This window comes from Manis pentadactyla, chromosome 7 (assembly GCF_030020395.1).
Source record: "Manis pentadactyla isolate mManPen7 chromosome 7, mManPen7.hap1, whole genome shotgun sequence".
NCBI classification, from domain to species: domain Eukaryota; kingdom Metazoa; phylum Chordata; class Mammalia; order Pholidota; family Manidae; genus Manis; species Manis pentadactyla.
Window position 1 is genome coordinate 121,144,087 of NC_080025.1, and position 23,952 is coordinate 121,168,038.

Here is a 23,952-nt window from a genome sequence, read left to right on the forward strand (position 1 = left end):
ATGTATGCAAAAGGAAGACAAGCCTTCAGGGTTTTGGAGGATATTTTCAATTCTAGCTTTCTATTATTATTTTAAGGAACATTTCTGGTTTTATTGTATTGTAAAAAAGCAATCAGTATGATTGCTAATGTCACGTAATGATTATTGTTTATCAACAGTATACATGTTTAAGGAATTTGCTGCCACTAAATTCTCCTTTAGGTTGCTGCTGGTGACAGCAGTGTTTTATTGCCACTTTGCAAACAGAGAGTAAGGTGAGAGATAATTTTTCATGTACAGAATCATCAGGCTAAGATTTTAATATCATTTTAGACCCCTGAAATCAGCCAACATGCTCTGAGAGGGTCTGGGGAGCAGTGCTATCACTCCAGCTGCACCCCCGGCAGAGAACTGACCTGAAGAAGAGTTCAGTTAAGCCACTTTTATGCTACTCCACTTGGTTATCAGGGTTCTCTGAGGAGAGCTTAGCATAGAAACCTATGCATAGAAAGCAAATGCATGGTTGCAGTGACCATCAAGGGTGGTCTTGGCAACCAGTGGTGCGTGGAGAACCAGGAATATAACTGTTGCCTCCTAACTGGTGGCAACCAATGCTCCAAGCCAGAGTCAGTCACTGCACCCGCCTCATGACCCCCACCACTAATCAGCTCCCTGGTCCGGAATTCTTCCCTCTTTCTCAAGTGAATCTCTTCTTCTCTCCCCATTTCTCTCTCCCTTACTTTAGATTCTTACTATTTCTTCACCTAAACTGTTGTCGAAACTCTTAACTGATCGACCTGCCTTCAGGTTTATCCTCCTCAACTCCGTAACCATAGAGACCTCCATAAAACTTAATGTGACTATGCCACCTGCAGCTTCAGTCTCTTCAGTGGCCTACCAGAAGAATCTCAACCCCCTTGTCCTGGCATTCAGAGCCTCAGCCTCTGCTCACCTCTACTCATTTCCTCTCCCTTCTTTGCCTTGCACTTTGTGTGTCAGCTCAGAGACTTCCTGCTGTTCTTCCCAGATAACCATTCTTTCTTTTTTCTGTGCTCATGCTGTGCTCTCTTCCTGGTTACCTTCAACCCTGACTTCCTTTCCCACCTTTAATTTGATAATACTTGCCCATCATTTAAGACTTATCTCAGGCATCTTGTCATTATGCAAACTTTGTTTCTTGTCCCATCTGGATTAGATGCAGCTCTTTTGTGTCCCTGGAATATTCCATGCATATCTCTGTTATACTTATTAAACTGCATTATAATTAACAGCTGATGTGTCTTGGGTCCTCTCTAGGACATGAACTCTTTGATGATGGGCTCTGTTTTATTCATCTTTGCATCTTTTGTACCAGACTTATATTCTGTCTCACACTAGGCACCCATAAATATTTGATTACTGGGTGAATAAATGAATAAATAACAAGCTGTATTTAATGAAATAAAGTTTTGATGGGATCTAGAGATAATACAAACTATAGAGTTCTAGCTAAAGCAATCGATTCTGTGGCTTTTACACACAGCTTCCTTCTTAGTCCTTGCATGTGACCCCTGTAGGAGACCTAATTTAAGGGAGTAATTTGTGATAACTGTATACAAAAAGGAGGAACTGATCATTCCACATAGGAATTAAGCCAGAATCTGTGATCTTATAGGCAGTGTGTTCTTTTAACCAAAATGATAAAACAGCACAGGAAAACTTACCAGAAATCCTGTCACAAATGTAAAGGTATCAGATTGTATCTGTGTCTCACATTTCAACTCTGAATCCCTGGTTCTCTTACCAAAGGTAGGGAAACAGAGCCACAGTCATGCCCCACATAGACTGTAAGTATGTGGACAGAAGCATTGAGTACAGACGTGATCATGGTGTCTGTCACCACCATCACTGGTACCTACTGTGCCACTATATCCTGGCTGTAAGAGCTTGGCTCAACAGTTAGTTAAGAAAAGGAAAAGCTGATGACCACAGGGGAGTTTACAGTGACTCTAAGGCAACTTTCAGAGCTGTTCTGTGAGAAGAGTATTTTATTCCTCAGGTCAAGGAGTAATTTCCAGAGCTGTTTTTTATTCTATATTTGCTGTCTCATCAATAATAGCCAGACTACAGCAACAAAGAAAAGAAATCTTGCTCTATATCCCTGTCATCACTCCAGATAGTTTGCCAGCCTTTCCTTGAAGTCAGTTAAGAGCAAACGCTACAGGCAAGTCCTGCAGCGAATCAGCCTGCATTGTCTTCAGTCTCAATCCTGAATATTAAACACAGCAGACTCATTTGGAGAGATTCGGCAAACATAAAGGTCAGGATATTAATCACCTAAAGTCTGATTTAGTTACTTAAATCCTGAGCCTTTTCTTCCTTTTAGAAATGGTGGCCAGTCAGGGGGTGATATGCCACAAAAACTCTCTGTGGCTTCTGGGGGTTGTTAAATTTCAGCTGTGATTTTTCCAGTTTCGATTAGTTAAATATATACCAGGCTATGGCAGTAGGAATGCTGCAGTACTGGGTTTCATCACGACCAACTTACCATTTCAGAACTTACAGTGAAAGATGGCAAAAGACACTGTGAAATGACTGTTTAATAGCTTTTTAAAACAATTTCCTCTCTTTCCCCATACCAGACTTGAGATGGGGTACAGCGGAGGCTTCAGCACCCTTTTGCCAGAATCTCCAGTTTCCTGACCTTTTATAATTCCATCACACTGTGCATTGATCTCCACTGTAGGATGGCAACTCTCTACCTCTCTGCTTGTGCATCAGGAGTACTGAACTCGCTAAAAGAAAAAAACATACGGACACACTTTTGAGTGGCACCTCTACAAGTTCATGGTCTCTCTGCAAGTTCACCGGATCCCCTCAGTGCTTTCCATTGGTCTTAAATGTCCACCCTTTCCTTCATTATTTTCCTCTAGCCACTCTCTTACCTGCCTCTCTCCCACAGCTAATGATCCTGCTTCCAGTTTTCCTGAGAAAATAGGGCAAGAAATTAAAAAGATTCACACTGTCTGCCAGCCCATTTCCATGTATTATCTCATTTAATTTGCACAATCTGAGAGGTGGAGAGGAGGTTAGTATTCCTATTACAAGTGAGGCACTTGGGTGAGTGGTGCCTGTAAGAGATGGTGCTGGGATTAAGCTGAACTTGGCTCAACTTTCAAAGTTCCTTTCCTTTCATGTGAAAGGATCCTGCTCTACAGCTGAAGCTCTGTGAGATGAGCCATCAGATTTCTCACTACCCCATCTCTAAATGGTTAGATGCAAACCTGTATTTCCTTGATTATTTTCTATGTTTCTTTTCTTCTCATAAACTAATAATCCTGCATCTGTGGTCTGTATCTTCTCCCCTGTGGGGCACCTTGATCATGGACTTTCCGTAACTTCACACTACTTCTTGTGATAACTCTTTCCCCTCAAGATATGTACATGCTTAAATCACTGTATTTAAAAAAAGAATCCATCCCTCATCCTTGCATCTGTCTCTGGATGCTGGCCTATCATCTTTCCTTCACTTAAAAAACACTTGTATAACTCTATTTTGTCACCTCAAATTCACTCTTCTGCCTATTGTAGTCTGAATTATTCCAGGCCATTATTTCACTGAAATTGATTTATTCTAGGAATAAGGGATTTGGAGTTAATAAACCAAATCCAATAGTCTTTATTCATGCCCCCTTGGGCTCTCTGCTGTGTATGACACCCACTTTGGGATAATTTCATTGTCCCATCCTTCTATGACTTTCATGATGCCGTTTTCTCCTGAATTTGCAATTCTCTTTAAGGCATCTCATTTCATTTATTTTGGTGCTTTCTCCTCACCTGATGCTCCCTAAATATTAGTGCTCTCCAGTGTCTTATCATTGACCCTGTTCTTGCTTACTGACCTGAATTGAAATGTTTCATTCACACCCATGGTTTTAAATCACCACCTCTGTGCTAATGTTACCCAATCTCTATCTCTAGTCCAGACCTCTTCGTGGCTCCCAGACCCATATTTTTTATTACTTAATGAACTTCCATGGGAATCTCCAAGTCTGTATGCCCACAGCCAGATGCAAAGTCTTTCTTTTGATCCATTCTCCTTACCAACATGACTGGTACCGTGAGGCACACAGCTCTGCTCCAGCCAGGATCTTGGGAGTCATCCTTTGGGCTTCTCCCTTACTCACTTCTAGATAAGAATCCTTTAAAACATTCTTAAATCCTTCAAAACAACATCTGACTTTCAGTCCTCAATTCTATTGCGTTACTTTGTACCCCCATGATTTCTTGCCTTAAGTAAATTCTTTAACGTCTCTGTAGGATTCATTTCATTTTCTGATTAAAGCATTAGTTTATTATGAATTTCACCCTACTCGTTCTCCCTGTTGATTCCATTTACACCCACCCCAGATGATCACCTTTTTATGACTTACCTTCAGAATAATATTTCAGTGTCCTTAGATCCTTTTCATCTTGTGTTTTTATCTTTTTCCTGTGGTCTGCAAAAACAAGTTGTTTATTGAATTTCAGAGTGATAGTTTTTATTGCTATCATTTTTTAGGGTTTTTTTGTTTATTTTGGATTTTTCCAATTTGGAAGGGTCCTAAAATTCTAAACAAGAACTTTGAAGTAATTTTCTGATCCCTCTCTCTCCCCATTTATATGAACTTAATAGATGTTCTCAAATATCACAATGCTTAAGGAACCATTAATCTAGTATTTTACTAAATAAAGTGATTATAACCTTCCCTGACATGTGCAGCACCCTGTCAATTGGATAGATCACCCAGGCTTGCAAAAAATTTCTTCTGTCTTGATGTGAGTGTCCCATTAGGACAGATAATGAAGGAAAATGCAGTCTTGACTAAATAGTTTCTCATTCTGAGATTGTTCGCATTTTATCTGCTTTCAGTACAGTTTTAATAGCAACCATTACCTACATTTGCCAACTGCTTTGCTCTTTCTAGCTCCAAAATCCTCTGTTTGTCCAAAAACACACACAGGCATACTGATCTGTGCATGTTAACATATCCTCATTCCTATTTTTGACCTGGGAAGTTATTCAGACATTGCTCTCCCTTTGCTTTCAGTTTATGTGATGGCATTTCCTGATGTGACATGAAATCAGTGATTGTTATTCAGTAATTTTCCAGTTAATTTCTCATCTTCAAGGAAGCTCTCTTTCTCAAGCAGCTGACTGCTGCACCTGAAAAGGACCTACATAAATATATTATCTTTCCATTTTACTGGAATTTTAAATTCTGAGCTACATTTTCATTGAAAATAACACTTGATTTATTTTTTTATGTTTGAACAAACTGAAATTTGAATCCAAGTCACCCAGTGCTAATAACTTTATACTGTTTCAGTGACTTTTAAGTTTTAGCTCTTGGTATATTTATTAGTATATATAAAACATACGTAGACATGCAGACATTTTCTTACATCAAACCCTGGAGTAGAAAAGAAGTCATTACTGTTAAAAGTAGGATCCATTTTTCTTAACAATATCTTAGTCTTTAAAGAATGAGTTCTAAGTCTACTGTTATTCAAACCTTGTTAAATATCAGCAATATATGCTAACCTTGAAAAGAAGTAAATATTGGGATTTGATCATATTTCTATGAATTTTCATTGGATCTCTCCTGGATACCTTCTACAATGTTATAATTATTTTATCCATTTTTCTCATATTAGCAGATAAGACTCAACAGGAATAATGCAAAAAAAGAGAAAGGAAGAAGAATTTTTGTCTTTGACTTTCTTTTCATTTTCATCATTTTCTTTTTTTTTCTCCAAATATTAAAAATCTGCATTGTTTGTTTTTTTCTTAAACTCACGCCCTCTTTATTTTAAACTTAGTTTTCCTTAGTTGACATTTTGCTCTTAGAGACTAGTGGAGTAATATTTCCCTGCACAGAATGTTTTTTTAAATGTGTTCCTATTTAGAACACTAATTGGTGAAGATGTAGGACACAAGGACATTAAAGGGTAGACAATTGTAGGTATCTTACTGAGGTACTTATTCATTCAGGAAACATTCTATTTAATCCTTAATTGCCAGGTCCTAAGAAAGGTGCTGAAATTACAATATAAATAATAGGCATATTGTCATTCAAATAAGTACAAAGTACCTTGTTTGGGCCGCTATAACAAAATACCGTAGATGGGGTGGCTTATAAAGAATAGAAATTTTTCTCACAGTTCTGGAGGCTGGAAGTCCAAGATCACAGTGCCAGCAGCATCCGTGTCTGGTGAGGACTGCTTTTGAGACCTCACATGGTGGAAGGGGTGAGGGATCCCTCTGGGTCTCTTTCATAAAGACATTAACCCCATTCATGAGGGTTCCGTCCTCATCACCTAGTCACCTCCTGAAGGCCCCACCTCTATAATATATGACTGAGGATTAACATATGAATTCTGGAGGGGCATAAACATTCAGTCCATTGTATAGGGATTCTGTAAAAATCAAATGAAGACAAATAGAATATGCCTATGGAACTGTCCACTAATTATGCAGCCTCTCCATTTCTGTCTGTCCTGCGTTCCTGAAAGCTTAATCTCTCTGATAAGACAGCTATGAGCTCCTTACACTTGCAAGACTGTGCGTCCCACTGGCCTACCCAGGTACACTGGATCACAGTCTGCCTTTCCATATCCCTTTTTAGAATTCCTTGGCATAGACTCTGCTCATTGGCTCAGTCTGGGCTGCCCACTTCTCTCTGAGCATTGTCTGCACTTTGCTGCTGCTGTGGTTTGCTCAGGCTTATCACTCAACCAGACACGTTCTTGGTTCCCTCTCTCCCTGTAAGATTCTACCCAGTGCTCAAAACCTGCATTTTGTGCCTTTGATATCCATGTTTATTTTCCCTCATCCCATCTCTTCCTTTAGGCATTTGTCTACTTTTTATTTAACATGCTCCCAGCCTTCTGGAATGCATGAACAAACAAGCAAGCAAACAAACTTCAACTCAGGCATATCTCCTACAGAGCCTAGAGTTGCCTTCCATCCTGCATGGAATAGGGAGTGCACAGCATGTAAACACTGAATACATTCATTTGGTGCACAAAGACTATTTCACAAGCATTTAATTTGTTTCTGTCATGTGCCAGACTTGGAGTTGGGTAATAAGAGGTAGATGAAATAGATAAGTTAACAAAAGAAAAATACAGTCTCTTAAATGCTCCAATAGAGGTAAACACCTGAAATTTATAGGAGTGGTATTAATTCAGGTGTGTCAATAAATGGATGAATATGTGAATGAATATTTTCATTTTCTAAAGCTGACATTTAGTACTCTGTAGTCCTCCTTATGAGTAAATCAACTTAATCATCTTCTGTTGCAATTACAGAAAGAGTCCTAATTTCTTCCTTCACATCAGTCACTAATAATACTCAAGTGGATGCAATATAGTTCTAATGAACTCTGTACACCTGTTTTCTCAGGTACATCAGCCTGGCTTTAACCACACATGGATTGAGGTATTCAATTGCAACACCAAAAGTATTTATTTGGGAATTTAAAAAATAATGTTTAAGCATAAGATAATCTAATTATTTCATTATTTCAGACAAGTAAAATATATTTATGCTTCTTTGATCTGTGTTTCATCCTCACAGACAATTTTAACACTTTATGAGTTTATTTCCCTCATTTTTCTACGTAGGATGATTTGAAACAGCCTTGCTTCTGCAGTCCTTTAAAAAAGAACCTCAAGTTCTTATTTTTATGGACTTTTTCTGTTTCATGTAGCCTTTCCACTAAAATATTCCTTTTTCCTATCCTGGCTTTTTTACTTTGTCTTTCAGCCACAAAAATTAAGGGGACTTTTTGAACCTGTAGTTGGCACTATGATCTAGTAGGTGTTTTAAACTGGGTCCACACTCTATACTCACATGATGTGTTTCAAACATAGTCCAGTTACTCAGGATCATTGTGCTATAAAATGTCCAAACATAGAGTTTTCTGTATATCTTTCTCAATACCCCTCCGGAGAAGTTTAGCAGGGACTGCTCAACAAAATTGTCATAAAACAAACACTCAAATATGACCTGCAGTTGAGTTTAGAAGTGCTTCTTTAATTGTTTATTTTTTCCTGTTGCCATTTCATGTTAGATTCCTGTGAGCACAGACACATTAAACAAAATATGCCATTTTTTATTTGTCTGATTCAGTCTGTCTTGCCAATGGGTTTCAGCCCCAGGCAAGTTCACTATGGATTCGGTGAGACCAAGGAATGACAATGGAACATTCTTGGGGTGAAAGGGTTTATTACCCCGCTTGTTTTCCCAGCAATAGGTGAAGCACTAGTATTACATCTGCATCCAGCAGTCTGCAGGTCTGTAATCCTCCTTGTCTCTGCCTCCACCCAGAACACTGGGCAGAGCTCTTTATATAGTGACTCAGTTGATAATAGCTATTGCCTGTGGGTGTGGAAGCAGTAGCCTAGCAGCAGGCCGGTTACATCATCAAGTAGTTTAGGTTCAAGTGAGGATCCTGGCCATAGGAACCTTCCCTTTATCCACACAGTCATTCAACAAGTGTTTATTGAACAACTACTATGTACCTGGCATTTTTTTTTTTTCTAGGTTCTTGGGCATGGGAACAGATAACAAACATGGTGAATATCTCAGGAGAACAAAAACAAAAATGAGAGGGAATTGAGAATGACCAAGGGAGAGAAGTGTATTTGATACAGCATGTTCAGAGAAAGCTTCTCCAATGAGATGCACTTGAGCAGAGACCTGTTTGAAGCCAGAGAGTGAGTGAGGCTTGCAGAATCTGGGGCAGAGCATTCAGGAAGCTTTCTAGGAAGAGGTGCAGCAAGTTCTAACCCCAAGGCGCCCATGCTCAAGAAACAGAAAAGAAGCCAGTGTGGCTAGAGTAGAGTGGTCAATGCAGAGTGGTAGGAAGTGGTAGGAGATCAGAGAGGATGGGAGTGGTGATATACAGTTTTTTAAATTCTGAGTGACAGATGACCTGATAATAATCTGATATATATTCTAAATGATTACAGTAGCTACTGATTGTGTTTTCTTGTGTTGCATAAAAAATTGCTACAAATATAGTAACTTAAAATACACCTATTTATCTCACAGTTTGCATGGGTCAAGAGTCAGAGAGAAGGGATTACTTAATTGAGTTCTCTACTCAGAGTCTCAGAAGTCTAAAATTAAGCTGCCAACTGGCCTATGTTCTCATTTGAAGCCTAAGGTCCTGTTCCAAGCTTATGTAGGTTGTTGGTAGAATCCACTTCCTTGTGGTTGCACGGTTGAGGTTCAGGTCCCCAATGTTTGTTTTTGCCATCTTAACCATTTTGTCTACTGTGGCAAAAAAAAATTGGTAATATTTACCATTGTAACCATTTTTAAGTGTGTAGTTCAGTAGTGTTACATATACTCACATTGCTGTGAAACAGACCTCTGGAACTTGTTCATGTTGCAAATCTGAAACTCTACCCATTAAACAACTTCCTTTTCCCCTCCCCACCGTTCTACTTTCTCTTTCTATGAATTTGACTGCTTCAGCTGCCTCATGTAGTTGAAACCACACAGTATGTGTCTTTTTGTGACATATTACTTGTTTGTGTTTTCTGGCTATCAGCCTAGGGGCACTGTCGGATCCTATGGGCCACTTTCAGTTCCTAGCTACATACCCCTGTCACAGTCTGGTACCCTAATTCTTCAAAGCCAGCAAGACAGTCTCTTATCTCACTTTTTCAGTTTTCTTCTCTCACCCCAGTTTGCTATGACAGAGCCTTCTATAACAGAACATAGTCACAGCACGGACTCCCCCATCACATCTGTAATGATACATAATGTAACCTAATCAATGGAATGACCATCTGTAGTGCCAGAGCGCTTCAGTTCTGGGCAATTCACTTCAGGTTTGGTGAGACCGAATAACAACAAAAGAACGTTGAGGGGAAAAAGTCTCAGATGTTAGGTTGATAACTGGAATCACCTCCACATCTGGAAAGTCTGTGATCTTTAATCTGCCTCCGTGCAGAGTACTGGGAGGAGGTCTCTGTGTAGCAACACAGACAACAATGGCTCGTTGCTAACACATTGTAAGCATGCGCCAGCACAGTGGGCCAAGTATTACATCATGGCACGTGCACAGTGGGCAAGCAGATTAGGGTCAGGTGAGCATCCAGGCCATGGGAACTTTGTTTTCCCTGCACTGTCCCATCCCATTGCAGGTCCTGCCCACCCTCAAGTGGGGGGGATTATACAGGGCATGTACAATAGGGTATGGGAATTTGGGAGGCCCTCTCAGTATCCTGCCTCCCCTGTAAGTGGAGAAGAATTGTGGAAGGGGCAAGAGAAGAAGGTGGTGACCAGTTAGAAGGCATTGGAACTGTCCAAGCTATCGCTTCTCAAAATTTACTATGTATATGAATCTCCTGTGGATTGTGGTTGATTTAGATTCTGATTTAGGAAGGCAGCAGTGGGCCTGACTCTCCTAACAATCTCCCAGGTGTTGGCAGCACTGCTTGTAGAATAGCAACGTGCTTCTGTAATTTAAGCTAACTGTGACAGTGGCTTGGGTGAGCATGGTTAAGTGGAGATGAGAAATGTCCTGGTTAGGGATGTAATTTGAATGACATAGACCTCCTGCTTGCTGAGGAGGAAACAGAAGCATCAGGATGATTTCTAGGTTCAGAAGATGAAAAAGGCTATAGAAGGAGTTTTTTCATGGCAGAAATCGAGTATTCAGTTGTGGATATGCCAAATGGAATCCAAATAGAGATGATCACTATGGAAATAGCAGGTTTATAAATCATGCAGTGTTACTAGAGACTTTAAATTGTATGTTTCTATGCGCCGCAACTATGAGACTCTTCTTAAGTGTGCTTGGAATTTATTGCACTGTATTAAAATTTTTAAACAATACGAAGGGCCTTATTGATTCATGCTGCATTTCTCTCTGCTTTTTTTGCGTTGACATTAATAAAACAAGCAGTGTTTCCTTTTCCCCATGCCTAGGTTCTTTACAGTGAAATTAACATATTCTCACTCAAATCATTAAAGCTATTCCTAGAATCCAAAATGTGCCTCCCTGCATATTTAAAGGCCTATTGCACTCAAGCACTCTCTAGGAATAGTGCTAGATTTTAAAACAGAGTAAATTTTCAGCACCTACTGATTTTGGTAGATGCCTCATTAGGAGATGAATTACGTAATTTTCTTTGGCTCTACAGGCCATTTTGAGGTATAACTATTCTTTGTTTCCTGGGCTAAATTATGCAGTTAACTTTGTCACATTATGAGAGCTTGCATGGAAGTGAAAATTCTCACTTATTCCTTTATCACATAAAGAAGATGGCATAGACTAGGCTTGTACAGAAGGTGTGTTTATGTGTAATTTCCCTGAACATCAGCCATGTACAATCTTGGCCTTACCCATACTCATTTCCTGAAGTCAAAGCATTTGAAAAGACATAAGCTGAGAAGTTCATTGCCACCCTGCTCTCTCATGAGGTGTCTGGAGAGATGCTAGAGTTTAGCCAGAGAAAAGGTTAAGACTTGGACTTGGAACATTTCATATATTTTAATAAACCTTTAAGTAAAACATACCTGTTCTTTGCACTGCTTGGGCACAGCCAGGTTAGCATCCTGTGGAAGAAAGCGTGAGAGATGGACCACGGTTTCATAAAGGCCTCATGGGGCAGTTTTGGTTTAGAGGGCTGTTCATTTCTGTACCTCAGGTGGAAATTTACTTAACTGTAAACAGAAACCTTTATAGAGAGCCCTGTTTTATTTTGTTACTGTTATACAATAAAACCTGGTTATGACCAGAAATAAAAGTGGGGGAAGGGAGGTGATATTTCAAGGATAGCCTGGTGATGTTTTCATAGAGGACCATGAGCAGATGAAAAATAAACCAAATCACTCAATGGCAGGGGTGACAGAAGATCTGAAGGGGACTGCCCCCCTCGAGAGTGCTGAGGAAGTCAGAACTCACCACCTATCATCTGGTCGCCTTTCAATCTGGAACCCAGGCTGGGACTGACTACCTGCTGTGACAATTAGGCTTCCTGTTGATTTGGAAAATGTGATGGCTAGACAAAGCTTTTGCTGAACCCTGCATTTGATGTGGTTGACCTATAGGCCTCTTTTAATAGTGTATCATATTAAAACCCAGAATCTTAATCTAGGCATAATTGTTTTATGAATCAGTTCAAAAAGGTACCATTTTTTCCTACTATTGTACCTATTTTTATGTAATGTATTAGCTACTTCATCACATAAAAATTAACTTCTGCATGGTAATTTAAGAAACTGATTTCTTACTCTTTCCTTTCCTTAGGAGCACTGAATCAGAAAAATTGGGGAAAGAAATACCCAACATGTAATAGCCCCAAACAATCTCCCATCAATATTGATGAAGATCTTACACAAGTCAATGTGAATCTTAAGAAACTTAAATTTCAGGGTTGGGATAAACCGTCTGTGGAAAAAACGTTCATTCATAACACTGGGAAAACAGGTAAAATGTTTGCATTTTGTTTGTGACTTTAAAATGTTTTTTGGACCTAGAGTATGTTTAAGTCAGTTTCATTTCATTTTCCTCTGAATAATGTACTATGAACTGGATAGAAACTATAGGTAGAAGAAACAAAGTCACAGAAAACTAGAAATTTAAACAACGTTTTAAACATGATGAAAGTCATCACATCATATTCTCCCATAATATAACAATAATGTTAGAAGATGTGGTAAAGATGATATAATATTAAGTTAATACAATTTAATAACTGTCACTGGTGAATCAGTCAATCAGGATTTCCTTTTCTTGGGCATTCTGTTTGATCTTGTCTGCTCAGCCTCATGTTATATTCAATATTTCGGTACAAAAGAGCAATCAATTATAATTTAATTTTAAGAAAAGAAATTACTAGCCCTTTTAGACAGAAAGTGTAAAATTACCACCCTTAAGAAGCACTCTCTGAGTAACTTTTTGAGAATTTTTTGAACATGCAAAATATAATACCATAAAAAATTCCAGTAAACAATATATGGACAAATCGTTTCAAAAGTGAATAGCTGTCCTTTTCTGATATTATATTTTAAATGAAATTGTGTGTATATCTGGAAGTTACATAAAAACAAAGATTAGAAAAAATATTCTCATCATAACAGTTGCTCTGTTGGGATGGTTTTATCATTAGTGAATTTTTTTCTCTGTTTTGCATATCTTGGTAATATAATTATTTGAATGTAGTAGTTTAACTTTAGATTCCATGTGTGTAAGAATTTATATCAGTGTGTGATACCTAATAAGCACTCAATAAATATTTCTTTACTGAATAATTAATGAAATTATTATGTTATAATATAGTATTAATTAATATATGAAAGGATATTGTCCCAAATCCTGACAGTTTCATTACCAGTTTTGAAGGGTGGTACTAAGCAGTAAAGCATATAATCTGTACTTTATATTTCAAGTGATCAAACCATTAACCTTTAGAGCCATGCTTTTTTAAGTTCACTACTGGCTCTTTAAAGTACAATGTGGAACCTTGATCTAGTTACTTAACCTCTCTGTGACTCAATTTCCAGATGTGTAAAATAGGGATTATAATGGTATCTCTTTATAAGCATTGTGTAAGGGTCAAATATTTAATACATGGAAAGTACTTAGTGTAATGCATGTCACATCGTGAGTGATAAATAAATGTTAACCATTATTGTTCTTGGACCTGTCACTGTTATTATTTTATTATTATTATTAATGGACATTTATATCTCTAGCTGAATGGCCAATATGTAGGATTCAGTCCCTAATGCCAACAGTGGTTTCTGCCTAGTGGAACAAAGACTGTTTAAATCTGATTGAAAGACATTAAAATTTTGCATTAGGCTCTCAAGAGAATCATTAATCTCCAGACAACTAATAAAACTCATGAAATACAAACAGATAATAATCTGCAGTGAAACTGAGGTAGGAGAGTTTAAGATGCTGTGAGTTGCCACTTGGACTTCAAGCTCATGTTTCAATAGGAATGGGTTTCCCACCTTCCCTGCCAGAGCCTAGCACAGAAGTTCTGGAACTTGATGAACCCTGAGGTGATGCTTGGAGGGAGAAGGACATGGGATAAAAACAGCAGCCTGATAGAGAGTAGAAACAGGCCGAAGGTGAGAAGGCGGAGGGCACTCCCAGGGGAAGACTTCTCTCCTCTCTTCTTTCGCCCCTTACTCTGTCCCCTCAGTACCGTCAAATAATTTAGGGAAGCACAGCTTTAGGGAACAACAGTCTCAGGACACCAAAAAAACGGGCAGCTGGACTGGCTGCCTTCTGCTATTAGAATTGTACAGCAGTTATTCAGTTTAGTTTACATTTGAGGCAATAAAATACATTAAGTATATTGTGCAGAGTTATAAGTTCAGCTCCCAAAATGGCAAGTTAATATTTTTTAGCTTATTACAATAAATGATTTTTAATGTACATTTAATAGAAGAAATATTAGTTGAAATTTGTGATTTTAATTTTCAGAAACTTAGATGCAATTTTATTGTGTGTGTGTGTTTTTAGTGGAAATTAATCTCACTAATGACTACCGTCTCAGTGGAGGAGTTTCAGAAATTGTGTTCAGAGCAAGCAAGATCACTTTCCACTGGGGAAAATGCAATATGTCATCTGATGGATCCGAGCACAGTTTAGAAGGACAAAAATTTCCACTTGAGGTAGGTCACTATGTGCTCAGGTTACTATTTCATTTTCTAAGTCATTGAGATTTTATTTAGCATGTAATTTGATTAGTCTGTAATCATATTTTTTATTTTATAGTTTTGTTTAATTGGTTAACTTCTGCTTTTCTCACTAGAGTAAACTCAATAACCCCCATATTTGCTTTTCCACTTCCTGGTAACCCAGAGTGCCACATTACAGAGAGTTAGTAAATGCTGATAAGTAAATGAATAAGTGAAATTCTTTCCATAGCCCAGCAGGGAAAAAAAAAAGAGAAATTTCATCAACATACTGAGAAATCGAAGAAAATGCAAAATAAAATTAGAAAATTTTTTTCAGCTTTAAAATTGGCAAAATAAATATAATTATAATAAATAATGAGCTTAAAGTGAAATAAACAGTTTCAAAGATGCCTGGGGAAAATTTAAATTGATAGACTTTCTGGGAAGCAGTTTTCTTGATTTTATCAAGAACTTAAATGTTTCATTCTCAATGCCCACTATTTCAGTTTGTAGCAATTTAGTCTAAAACAATAATTAAAGATTTGCTTAAAAATGTATGTGCATGGATGGAGCTAGAGGGTATTATGCTCAGTGAAATAAGCCAGCTAGAGAAAGACAAGTATCATATAATTTCACTCACCTGTGGAGTATAAGAACAAAGAAAAAAACTGAAGGAACTAAACAGCAGCAGACTTACAGAACCCAAGAATGGACTAAAAGTTACCAAAGGGAAAGGGACTGGGGAGGATGGGTGGGTAGGGAGGGATAAGGGGGAAAAGGGGGCATTACGATTTGCACACATAATGTAGGCAGGGGGCACGGGGAAGGCAGTACAACACAGAGAAGACAAATAGTGACTCTATAGCATCTTACTATGCTGAAGGACAGTGACTGTAATGGGGTATGTGATGGGGACTTGATAATGGGGGGAATTTAGTAAACAATGTTGCTCATGTAATTGTATGTTAATGATACCAAAATAAAACAAAAATGTATGTGCAAAGATTTATTTACCATAATGAAAAGTTGAAACAAAAGAAAATGATTAAGTACATTATGATGGACTATTATAGGCTTTCTAAACATCATGTTTTTGAAAGATTTATTGACATAAAAAAGATGTCTCGTAAGATGTTAATTTTTTAAGGTAATATTAGTGCTTTTAAAAAGAAGAGTATAAAATATTGTGCACAGTATTATTATCCCAATTTTGTAAGACATGAAACTAATTAAATGGTGACAGAGTACAGACTGCTTTAAATGGACTAGCTTTGAATACTGACTTCACCTTTTAGTTATTAGTTATTAGTTATTGACATGACATTGTATAAATGGTTTAATTTATGTTTCCATTTCTTTTCTGTGAAATTGACATAACAGTAGTAGACATGCCTTATGAAGTTATTATGAGGATTAAATGAGAGATTAAATTATTACCATTGTAAAAAAAAATTAACAATGGTTTTCTCTGGATGATGGCATTATAGGTACCTTTCTTTTTCTCCTTTAGAATTTTTTGTAAATTATCTTAATGATACTATATTACTATATTACTTTTATAATCCAAAATACTTATTGATAACAAAAATAAGACTAGACTGAATTATCTCCTAAAGGACTAAAAAAATTTATTTTTTTATGTGGATGGATACGTACATTCAAATTTATATCTTATGATTTTTTAATGTATTAAATATCCTTAAGGAAAAGCATGTTTATCAAATTCAGTTTTTCAAAGACATAAAAGTCAATTCATTAAACACATAAAATTCTCAGATTTGAGAATTTAGCTCTCTCACAATATACTCATTTAGAACAAAGATAAAAAGCAAGAAAAACCCGAATGCCAATAAAAGCCCTGAACCAGCAAAATAAATGGTACAGAATCTGTGCATTAAAGCTTGCGTATTTTTCTTATTTAAAAAGCCCCACAAGTCATCTCTCAGAGGTATTAGTTGTTTGTTTTAAACTTTCCCCATGAAATTAGGAGAGTCAGGGTCATCCTGGACTTGCTCTTTATTTTCTGATCTCCCACATCCTACAGTCAAGTCTTCTGGGTTCTGTCCCTAACTGTGTGTGTGTGGGGGGGCGGTCAGAAAAAACTTCAAACTACCTTTGACTCTTACTTGGATCATTAAATGTCCTTGAACTGGTCTCCCTCTCTAGTCTTACTCTCCTCCCTGTCCCCCGCTTTCCCCCAGGCGCCTCTTAGCTGAAATACATCCGGGGCTTCCACTTGTTTTCAGGGGACCAAACTGTGGGGCCGCCTCACAGCCCTTCCTGGGTGGCCCCTCCAGCTTCATTTCTCTGCTCTTTTCTCACCTACGCTCAGCTGAAATCACAGCGAACTACTTCCCATTTGCCACTCTTATATTTTTCTTGCCTAATGGCCTTTCCAAGCCTGTCCCTCTGACTTGAACACAGATTAATCTCTTCTGCCTTTTTATCAGTCAGTTTTAAGCTCTCATCCTTCAGGGTACAGCTAAGAAATTCTCTCTCTGAAAAGCCTTTGGTGATCACCCAAGGCGGGAGCCGCAACCATCATCTGCTTCCCACCTGCCATTTCTCCAGTCACAGCGCTACTAGCGCACTGATCTTCTGAGAGGCTTTCCACTCCTTCCTTAATTATACTCTTAAACTAGCTGACTTACCTGACTTCCAAGTCCACGAGGTGACGTGCACTAAATTATAAGAGTAGAGGCCGTTATAGATACCTGGACTGAAGTAGAAATTAACAGGGAATAGTCTTGCAGCTAGAGAGGAGATTTAAAATAAGGAACTTGAAGCTGTATTGGCGTTTTTTAGGTAGAAGGAGAAAATCCTTGTGTTTCACTATTAATAGAACACAGAACAATAATGTCCAAAAATGATAACTCAGACCCATCAAGAAAGGCATGTCCAATCAAGAAAGAATGAAACCGTATTTGAAAAAATTCCAACAGCATAGTTGAAATAACACTTGGTAGTTTATTACATTTGATAATTGCTCTTGTAAATTATTACTTCCATATCTGTTGGTAATCTCAAAACGATAATTTCAGTGCTAGATGCGTCTAACTTTTTATTTCCTTCCTCATGGAAGGATGAAAACTGATAATAAATGCAGGTGTACATACATGTAATTGATAAAATATTTTGAAAATATACAGAACATAGAATTATACAGTTTGTAGAATTTTTGAACGGAATTTATTGAATTAGTGAAATACTTTACTAAGTCTCTGCTTTTGTGGAGTTTTTGTATGTAATAAAACTATCATTGTTACATTTATAGATGCAAATCTACTGCTTTGATGCGGACCGATTTTCAAGTTTTGAGGAAGCAGTTAAAGGCAAAGGAAAGTTAAGAGCTTTATCCATTTTATTTGAGGTAATCATTATGCACAGATTTAGCACTAACTTAATTCCTTTTTTAATCACATGAAATATTGGTGTACAATATTAAAATATACTTATTAACAAATAAAAGAGCTTACATATGGAATGATAACCAATGGTCATTTTCAAAAAGAACAACCCCTTGGCTGTATGTTTAAAAGGGGACTCTGTTATTTGTTAACTGAGTTCATTGCTTCCAGCTGGGGCAGACTGTCTGAGTGGACAGATTTGCTTATTTGTGCATGCAAAGCATTATAACGATGTAGCAGTGACTATGAATCATACACTTTAAAGTGTGCTTTTCTGAGTGGAAAATTTAAAAGGTATCTGGTCCTTGTTTGTTTTGTTTTTACCTCGCTGTGAAAAAACAACAACATGTATTTGGAAGACATTACTTTTGAATACTTAAAATGAGATTCATAAATCTTTACATTTTATTGAACAGTTAATCAAATATTTTATCCCATTTTTAAAATGCCATTCTTCTTGAACAGGTTGGAATAGAAGAAAATTTGGATTACAAAACAATTATTGATGGAATCGAGAGCGTTAGCCGTTTTGGTAAGCCATTTGGAGAAATCTCTTTCTTCTAAATTCTAGTTTGGATGCATATGAATTTTTACAGTATTACAAAAATCAGTTGTTCTAAAAGGAAGAAGGGAAGACATCTTTTAAAAAGGAGCAGTCTCTCAATTCTCACACTCGACTGTTTTTATGTTTCTCAGTGAAGAACAATTTATCAGAAATATTTGTCACAAAAGTCACAAAATGAGAGTGTCAGCAGGAAGTTGAAGTTTTCTAATTTTATTCTTCGAAAGATCTAACTACATCACTCATTTAAAATGTATTTATCTATTATGTCTCTGCAGTGTACATCCATTAAGGGCTCTAATTTATAATTTGAACCAGTTAATTTTATAAAAATCACATTTTAAAGCGAAAAGGGAATTGTTACTCAAGTTAAAATTTATTCCCTCATGGTTTCCTTGATAAGTCTTTTACTTTACCAGTGTGACTAGATAAGATTTTTGGAAGAAGTGAATGCTTACATAGAACACAATGGAATATCTTTTGCTGTTGTTCTGTCTGGTATCTCACAGATCTTATTATTTGTCACAGCAGATACTTTGGCAACAATGGGAAGAGACAGCAAACCTATTATTATTGTTATTTTACTTTTATTAAGCACTCCCACACACGGTACTAAAATTATCAATAAAATGAAGATTATTCCTCTCTGGGAAGGTTTAACATTTGAAATAAGAAATAAAATTCATATAGATCCTTTTTCTGAAAGCAGAAGCCTGGCCTATGATTGATTCATCGTTGTCAATTCCATGTGAGAATGTGAATTGACTGAACTTTTCAGAAGTCAGGAATATGTGAACTCCAGCCGTGCAGCTTTCATTTTTTTTAAAGGTGAAATCAAGCACACGATGAAGCTCTTCACTCCTTCCATTCACCTGATTGCAGACGTCAACACTGAATCCCATAAGCCACTCTTAGTTTTTCCCTCATTTAGTCAGAAATTGGAATCTACCTAGTCTGCAAGAAGGCAGCTAGTTTGAACTCCTGCACTTAAACTTGAATGAGATATGAATTTTGAATGTTCCCAGGCCTCACATCAGCCTATGGGGACAATAAGAGTGATGTCAACACACAGCTGACCTCTGTAGCTGAGGTACTTTGGCCACTTTCTCTTTGAGACCTCTCAGTTATTTCTGGGGATCTCTAGGAGGTGCTCATATGAGCTAAAGAACCCATTTGCTCATGTCCTTTGGCTAAAGTTTACTTTTTTTAATATTGTTGTCTGGAAGCCATTGAGGGAGGCCCTTCATCAGAGCCATTGCCACATAATGACCTTCCTGAGAATCCAATTCCCTACCAGCATAATTCCTATATCTTGGTTCTTAATTTGGAAGCAGAATTTACAGATGATGGTGTAACTGACAAGCACTACTATAATTGAAGTCTTGTGATATCCAGGACAGAAATTTAGGACATGTGTGTAAAAAACATGAAAAAAATAAGATCGGAAATCATTCACATGCCCATAAGAGAGACTAGATGAGTGCCTTTTGGGTTCAGAGGCAGGAAGATGGATTCCTTATGAGGTGAGGGAGGAATTCTTCTGATTGTCTTCCTTCTTAACTATTTCCCTTTTCCAATTTCCAGACAATTCTCTCTCACCGTCTCTATTCGCAGCTCACCTCTGTTTTCCTTTTCTGTCCTCTAGTTCTCCTGTTGTCATTTCATTTCCCATCTAATTTAGCAGTGAGTCCGTTTCTGGTGCCTTCCTAAATTAGCATTCTCTACCTCCACATTTCCATAGAACATCTGTAAGATAAACTCTGTCTTCAGCAGAAAAAGGACCCATTGTAGTCTATTTATGATTAAGAAGGAGGTTACTTAATCAAAAAATGTTTTGGATATTAAAAATGTAAATCTGAAAATGCACAATATTGACATATTAAAAATATTTTCCTTAGTTTTAGAGAACTTGAACCTGATAATCTCGTCATGATACTGGAAAACAGAAATAAATAGTTTTAGAGGTTACTAATTAATTCACTAAGCCAAACAACTTGAATTTTCTAATGGATTAAAACTAGAATTAGGGTGTATATAAAAACACTGCCAATTCATTCAAGCAAGATTTTATTTTTAAAATTTGGTCTTAACTTCAGGCTAGAAGCAGTTATCTATAACTTGAATTACTAGTAGTGTCTCTCCTTCAAAAGTTTCTGTATTGCAGAAAAATTAATATTCAATAATTTAACTTTTAAGTGGAAATAATTTTTTTTCCTTGAGGCTTTCTTGATATGTCCAATTTCCACCAAGTTTAAAACTGGAATAGACTATTAGGATTATCTAGACCATTTTATTTTATATGAGGAAAATGGGGTTCAAAAAGACTAAAATCTTACAAAACCTTCACTCTCCTTAGGGTTTTCAACCCTGGCTTCATGTTTGAGTCACCTGGGGATGCTTTTTTAAATGTAGGTGCCCAGGCCCCACTGCTAGAGATTTAAATTAAAATGGTCTAAGGTCTGGGATGTTGGTATTTTTTTAAAGATCCCCAGATGATTCACCTAAAGGGTGGAACTACTGCTTGGTATTGTGCCACCTCACTTAGAGTAGATTAACTTGGCTTCTGAGACTATTTTCTAATGACCTAAATCTACTAGATGGAGCAGAGAACATGAATCAGGCTAGGTAGTTAGGATGGGAAAGTGAGTTAGACACAGATCTCACTGGTAATCAGATTACTGCCTCTGTAAGTGAGGACTGGTACACAAAAAGCTAAATAGCTAGGGCAGTGCTATTGTTAGGTCCTGTTGGAGAGATGCAGAGGAAAAAGCAAAAATAGGACTATTCAAGGATATAGATACAATTGGATTATTTCAGAGCCATAAGGCCAGATGGACCATTTAGGAAAGCTCTACGAGTTTTTTTTTATAGGAACTCTCTATTCTGGATAGAAGCTATGTATACTTTTATGTGTAGCAAGAATAAATCAATATTTATTATTGTATATATTGTATCCAGAATATATTTTCCACTCCTCTTCTACAGTGCCTTTTTAGTCACTTAATTGTGACTATTGATAAATAGATCTTGATTATCATGTGCTAAAATTGATCATTTTTCCTTTTATGAGTAACACTTTTTGTGTGCTATGTCAAAAATCTCAACCTACCTTGAGGTTATGAAGAAAGTTTTCTGGGTTTTCTTCAAAAAGCTGTGTTCACATTTATATCTACAGTTTATTTACAATTGGTTTGTCCTTATGGTGCGAAATTAGGAAATCAAGATTCACTTTCTTTAAGGATGTCCAGTTGATACAGCATTGTTTGCTGAAAAGACTGTCCATTCCAACTACATAGTAATTTTTCCTGTCCAAAATTAAGTGACCATATATGTGTGGATCTGGGCTTTCTATTGTCTTCTATTGTTCTTGTCTATCTTTACCTAAATATCGCTTTATCATGATTTCTATAGCTTTATATAATAGGTCTTCCTATCTGATAGTGAAAGTTCTCCAATAACTTTGTTATTGTTCAAGATTGTATTAACTTTTCTTTGTATTTCCATTTAAGTTTTAAAGTCATAGTATCAGTAAACACTAACACACAAATGCACAAGCCTTCTGGAATTTTGATTATGATTTCATTGGCTCCATAAATTAACCTGGGGAAAATAACACCTTCACAATACTAAATCTTTCAACCCATGGACATGGTATTACCCATCATTTTAAGGTTTTATCTACTCTCACTAGAAAGTTTTGTAATTTTTCAAAATAGATGTTTAACATGTCATTTGTTATACTTATTTGTAAGTATTAGATATTTTGTTGTTATTGTAAGTTGTATTTTTTTTAAGTTTCATTGTATATTGTTTGATACTGATACATAGAAATATTAATTTTTACATTTTGGTCTTATGTGCAATGACTCTACAAAGTGCACTTATTAATTCTTTTCAGTATTTTACATAGACAGTTGGGTAATTTGCAAATTATGATGTTATCATTTCTACCTACTCCAATCTTTATGACTTTTTTTTTCTTTTTCTTACTTTATTGCACTGGCCCAGTCCTCCAGTTCAATGTTAGAAAGAAATGCTGATAGCAGGATGTCCCTGTCTCATTCTTTATCTCTAGGAGAAAACCTTTCAATAAGTCATCCTTCAGTATGATGTTTATTATCGGCTTCTGAAGATAATCTTTATCAGAATAAGGTTTTGTTTTTGTTTTCCATGAAATGGTATTGAATCTTATCAAATTATTTTATTCTATTTTTTGGTATGGTTATATGATTTCTGAGTATATTCTGTATGTAAAATAATCTCTCCAGCATCTTGCTGGTGTAAAGATGAAGCATCTAATGCTATGTAGTGATATATATAAGAAAATTTTGAGTATGCCAGCTTCATCACCATTTTTTAAATATATCTAAAATGTTCTTAAAATTCCACTTCAGTTAAATACATAACAAAGCATATGTCTCTGTTTCATAGAAGCTTTCAACAGCTAAGTTCCAGGACTGGGATTCCAGCTGAGATGTATGTTATTACTTTGTAGGGAAGCAGGCTGTGTTAGATCCATTTATATTGCTGAACCTTCTACCAAACTCAACTGACAAGTATTATACTTACAACGGCTCGTTGACCTCTCCCCCCTGCATGGACACTGTTGACTGGATTATTTTTAAAGATACAGTTAGCATCTCTGAAAGCCAGGTAATCTTGGAAATTCAAACAAATGAAGTGAAGTAATTTAAAGCAATTTAAAAAAGATTTATGTTCTAAGCTTTTCTACTGAATAGCTGTTTTAAAGCTTTTACTGAAACCTTTGAAGCTGATATGTTAAATTGTATGTTAAATTATCTTGTTTCCAGCTGGCTGTTTTTTGTGAAGTTCTTACAATGCAACAGTCTGGTTATGTCATGCTGATGGACTACTTACAAAATAATTTTCGAGAACAACAGTACAAGTTCTCTAGGCAGGTGTTTTCCTCATATACTGGAAAGGAAGAGATTCATGAAGCAGGTATGTACTGAAATACGATTTTTCTACAACTCTTACAGATTCAGTGTTGTAGGAAATAATTGTGGTGAAACTTAGATTTTCTGAAATGTTTTGATGATTGGCTTTGTAGCTTTAGGTAAGCTGTGTAACTTATTTGACTTCAGTCAACACACTTACAAAATAGCAATTAAAGGTATCTGTTCTTCCCCAGATGAATAAGGCCATTATGCAGATGAGAAAAACTGAGATTTAATAAGGAGAGTGATTTTTCTAAAATGCACATTAATAGAGAGCAAAACCACATACAGACTTCCAAATTCACTTTATGGTGTTTGCCTGTGCTAAGAGATGTGAGAGAGAAATGAATAAGGGGCCAAAGTGTT

At 36.7% G+C, this 23,952-nt stretch overlaps 1 protein-coding gene across 4 annotated transcripts in view; it reads left to right on the top strand.

The window, feature by feature from the left end:
- The window catches only part of PTPRZ1 (protein tyrosine phosphatase receptor type Z1), a 160,128-nt gene that overhangs the window by 71,742 nt on the left and 64,434 nt on the right, over positions 1 to 23,952 (top strand). For all 4 annotated transcript variants that reach the window (XM_036905647.2, XM_036905649.2, XM_036905650.2 and 1 more), the window contains exons 3-8: positions 12,273 to 12,452; positions 14,502 to 14,653; positions 17,934 to 18,029; positions 18,532 to 18,598; positions 23,124 to 23,281; positions 23,440 to 23,590. In XM_036905647.2, coding sequence (XP_036761542.2) covers positions 12,273 to 12,452; positions 14,502 to 14,653; positions 17,934 to 18,029; positions 18,532 to 18,598; positions 23,124 to 23,281; positions 23,440 to 23,590 — 804 coding nt within the window. The remainder of the gene's footprint in view (positions 1 to 12,272; positions 12,453 to 14,501; positions 14,654 to 17,933; positions 18,030 to 18,531; positions 18,599 to 23,123; positions 23,282 to 23,439; positions 23,591 to 23,952) is intronic.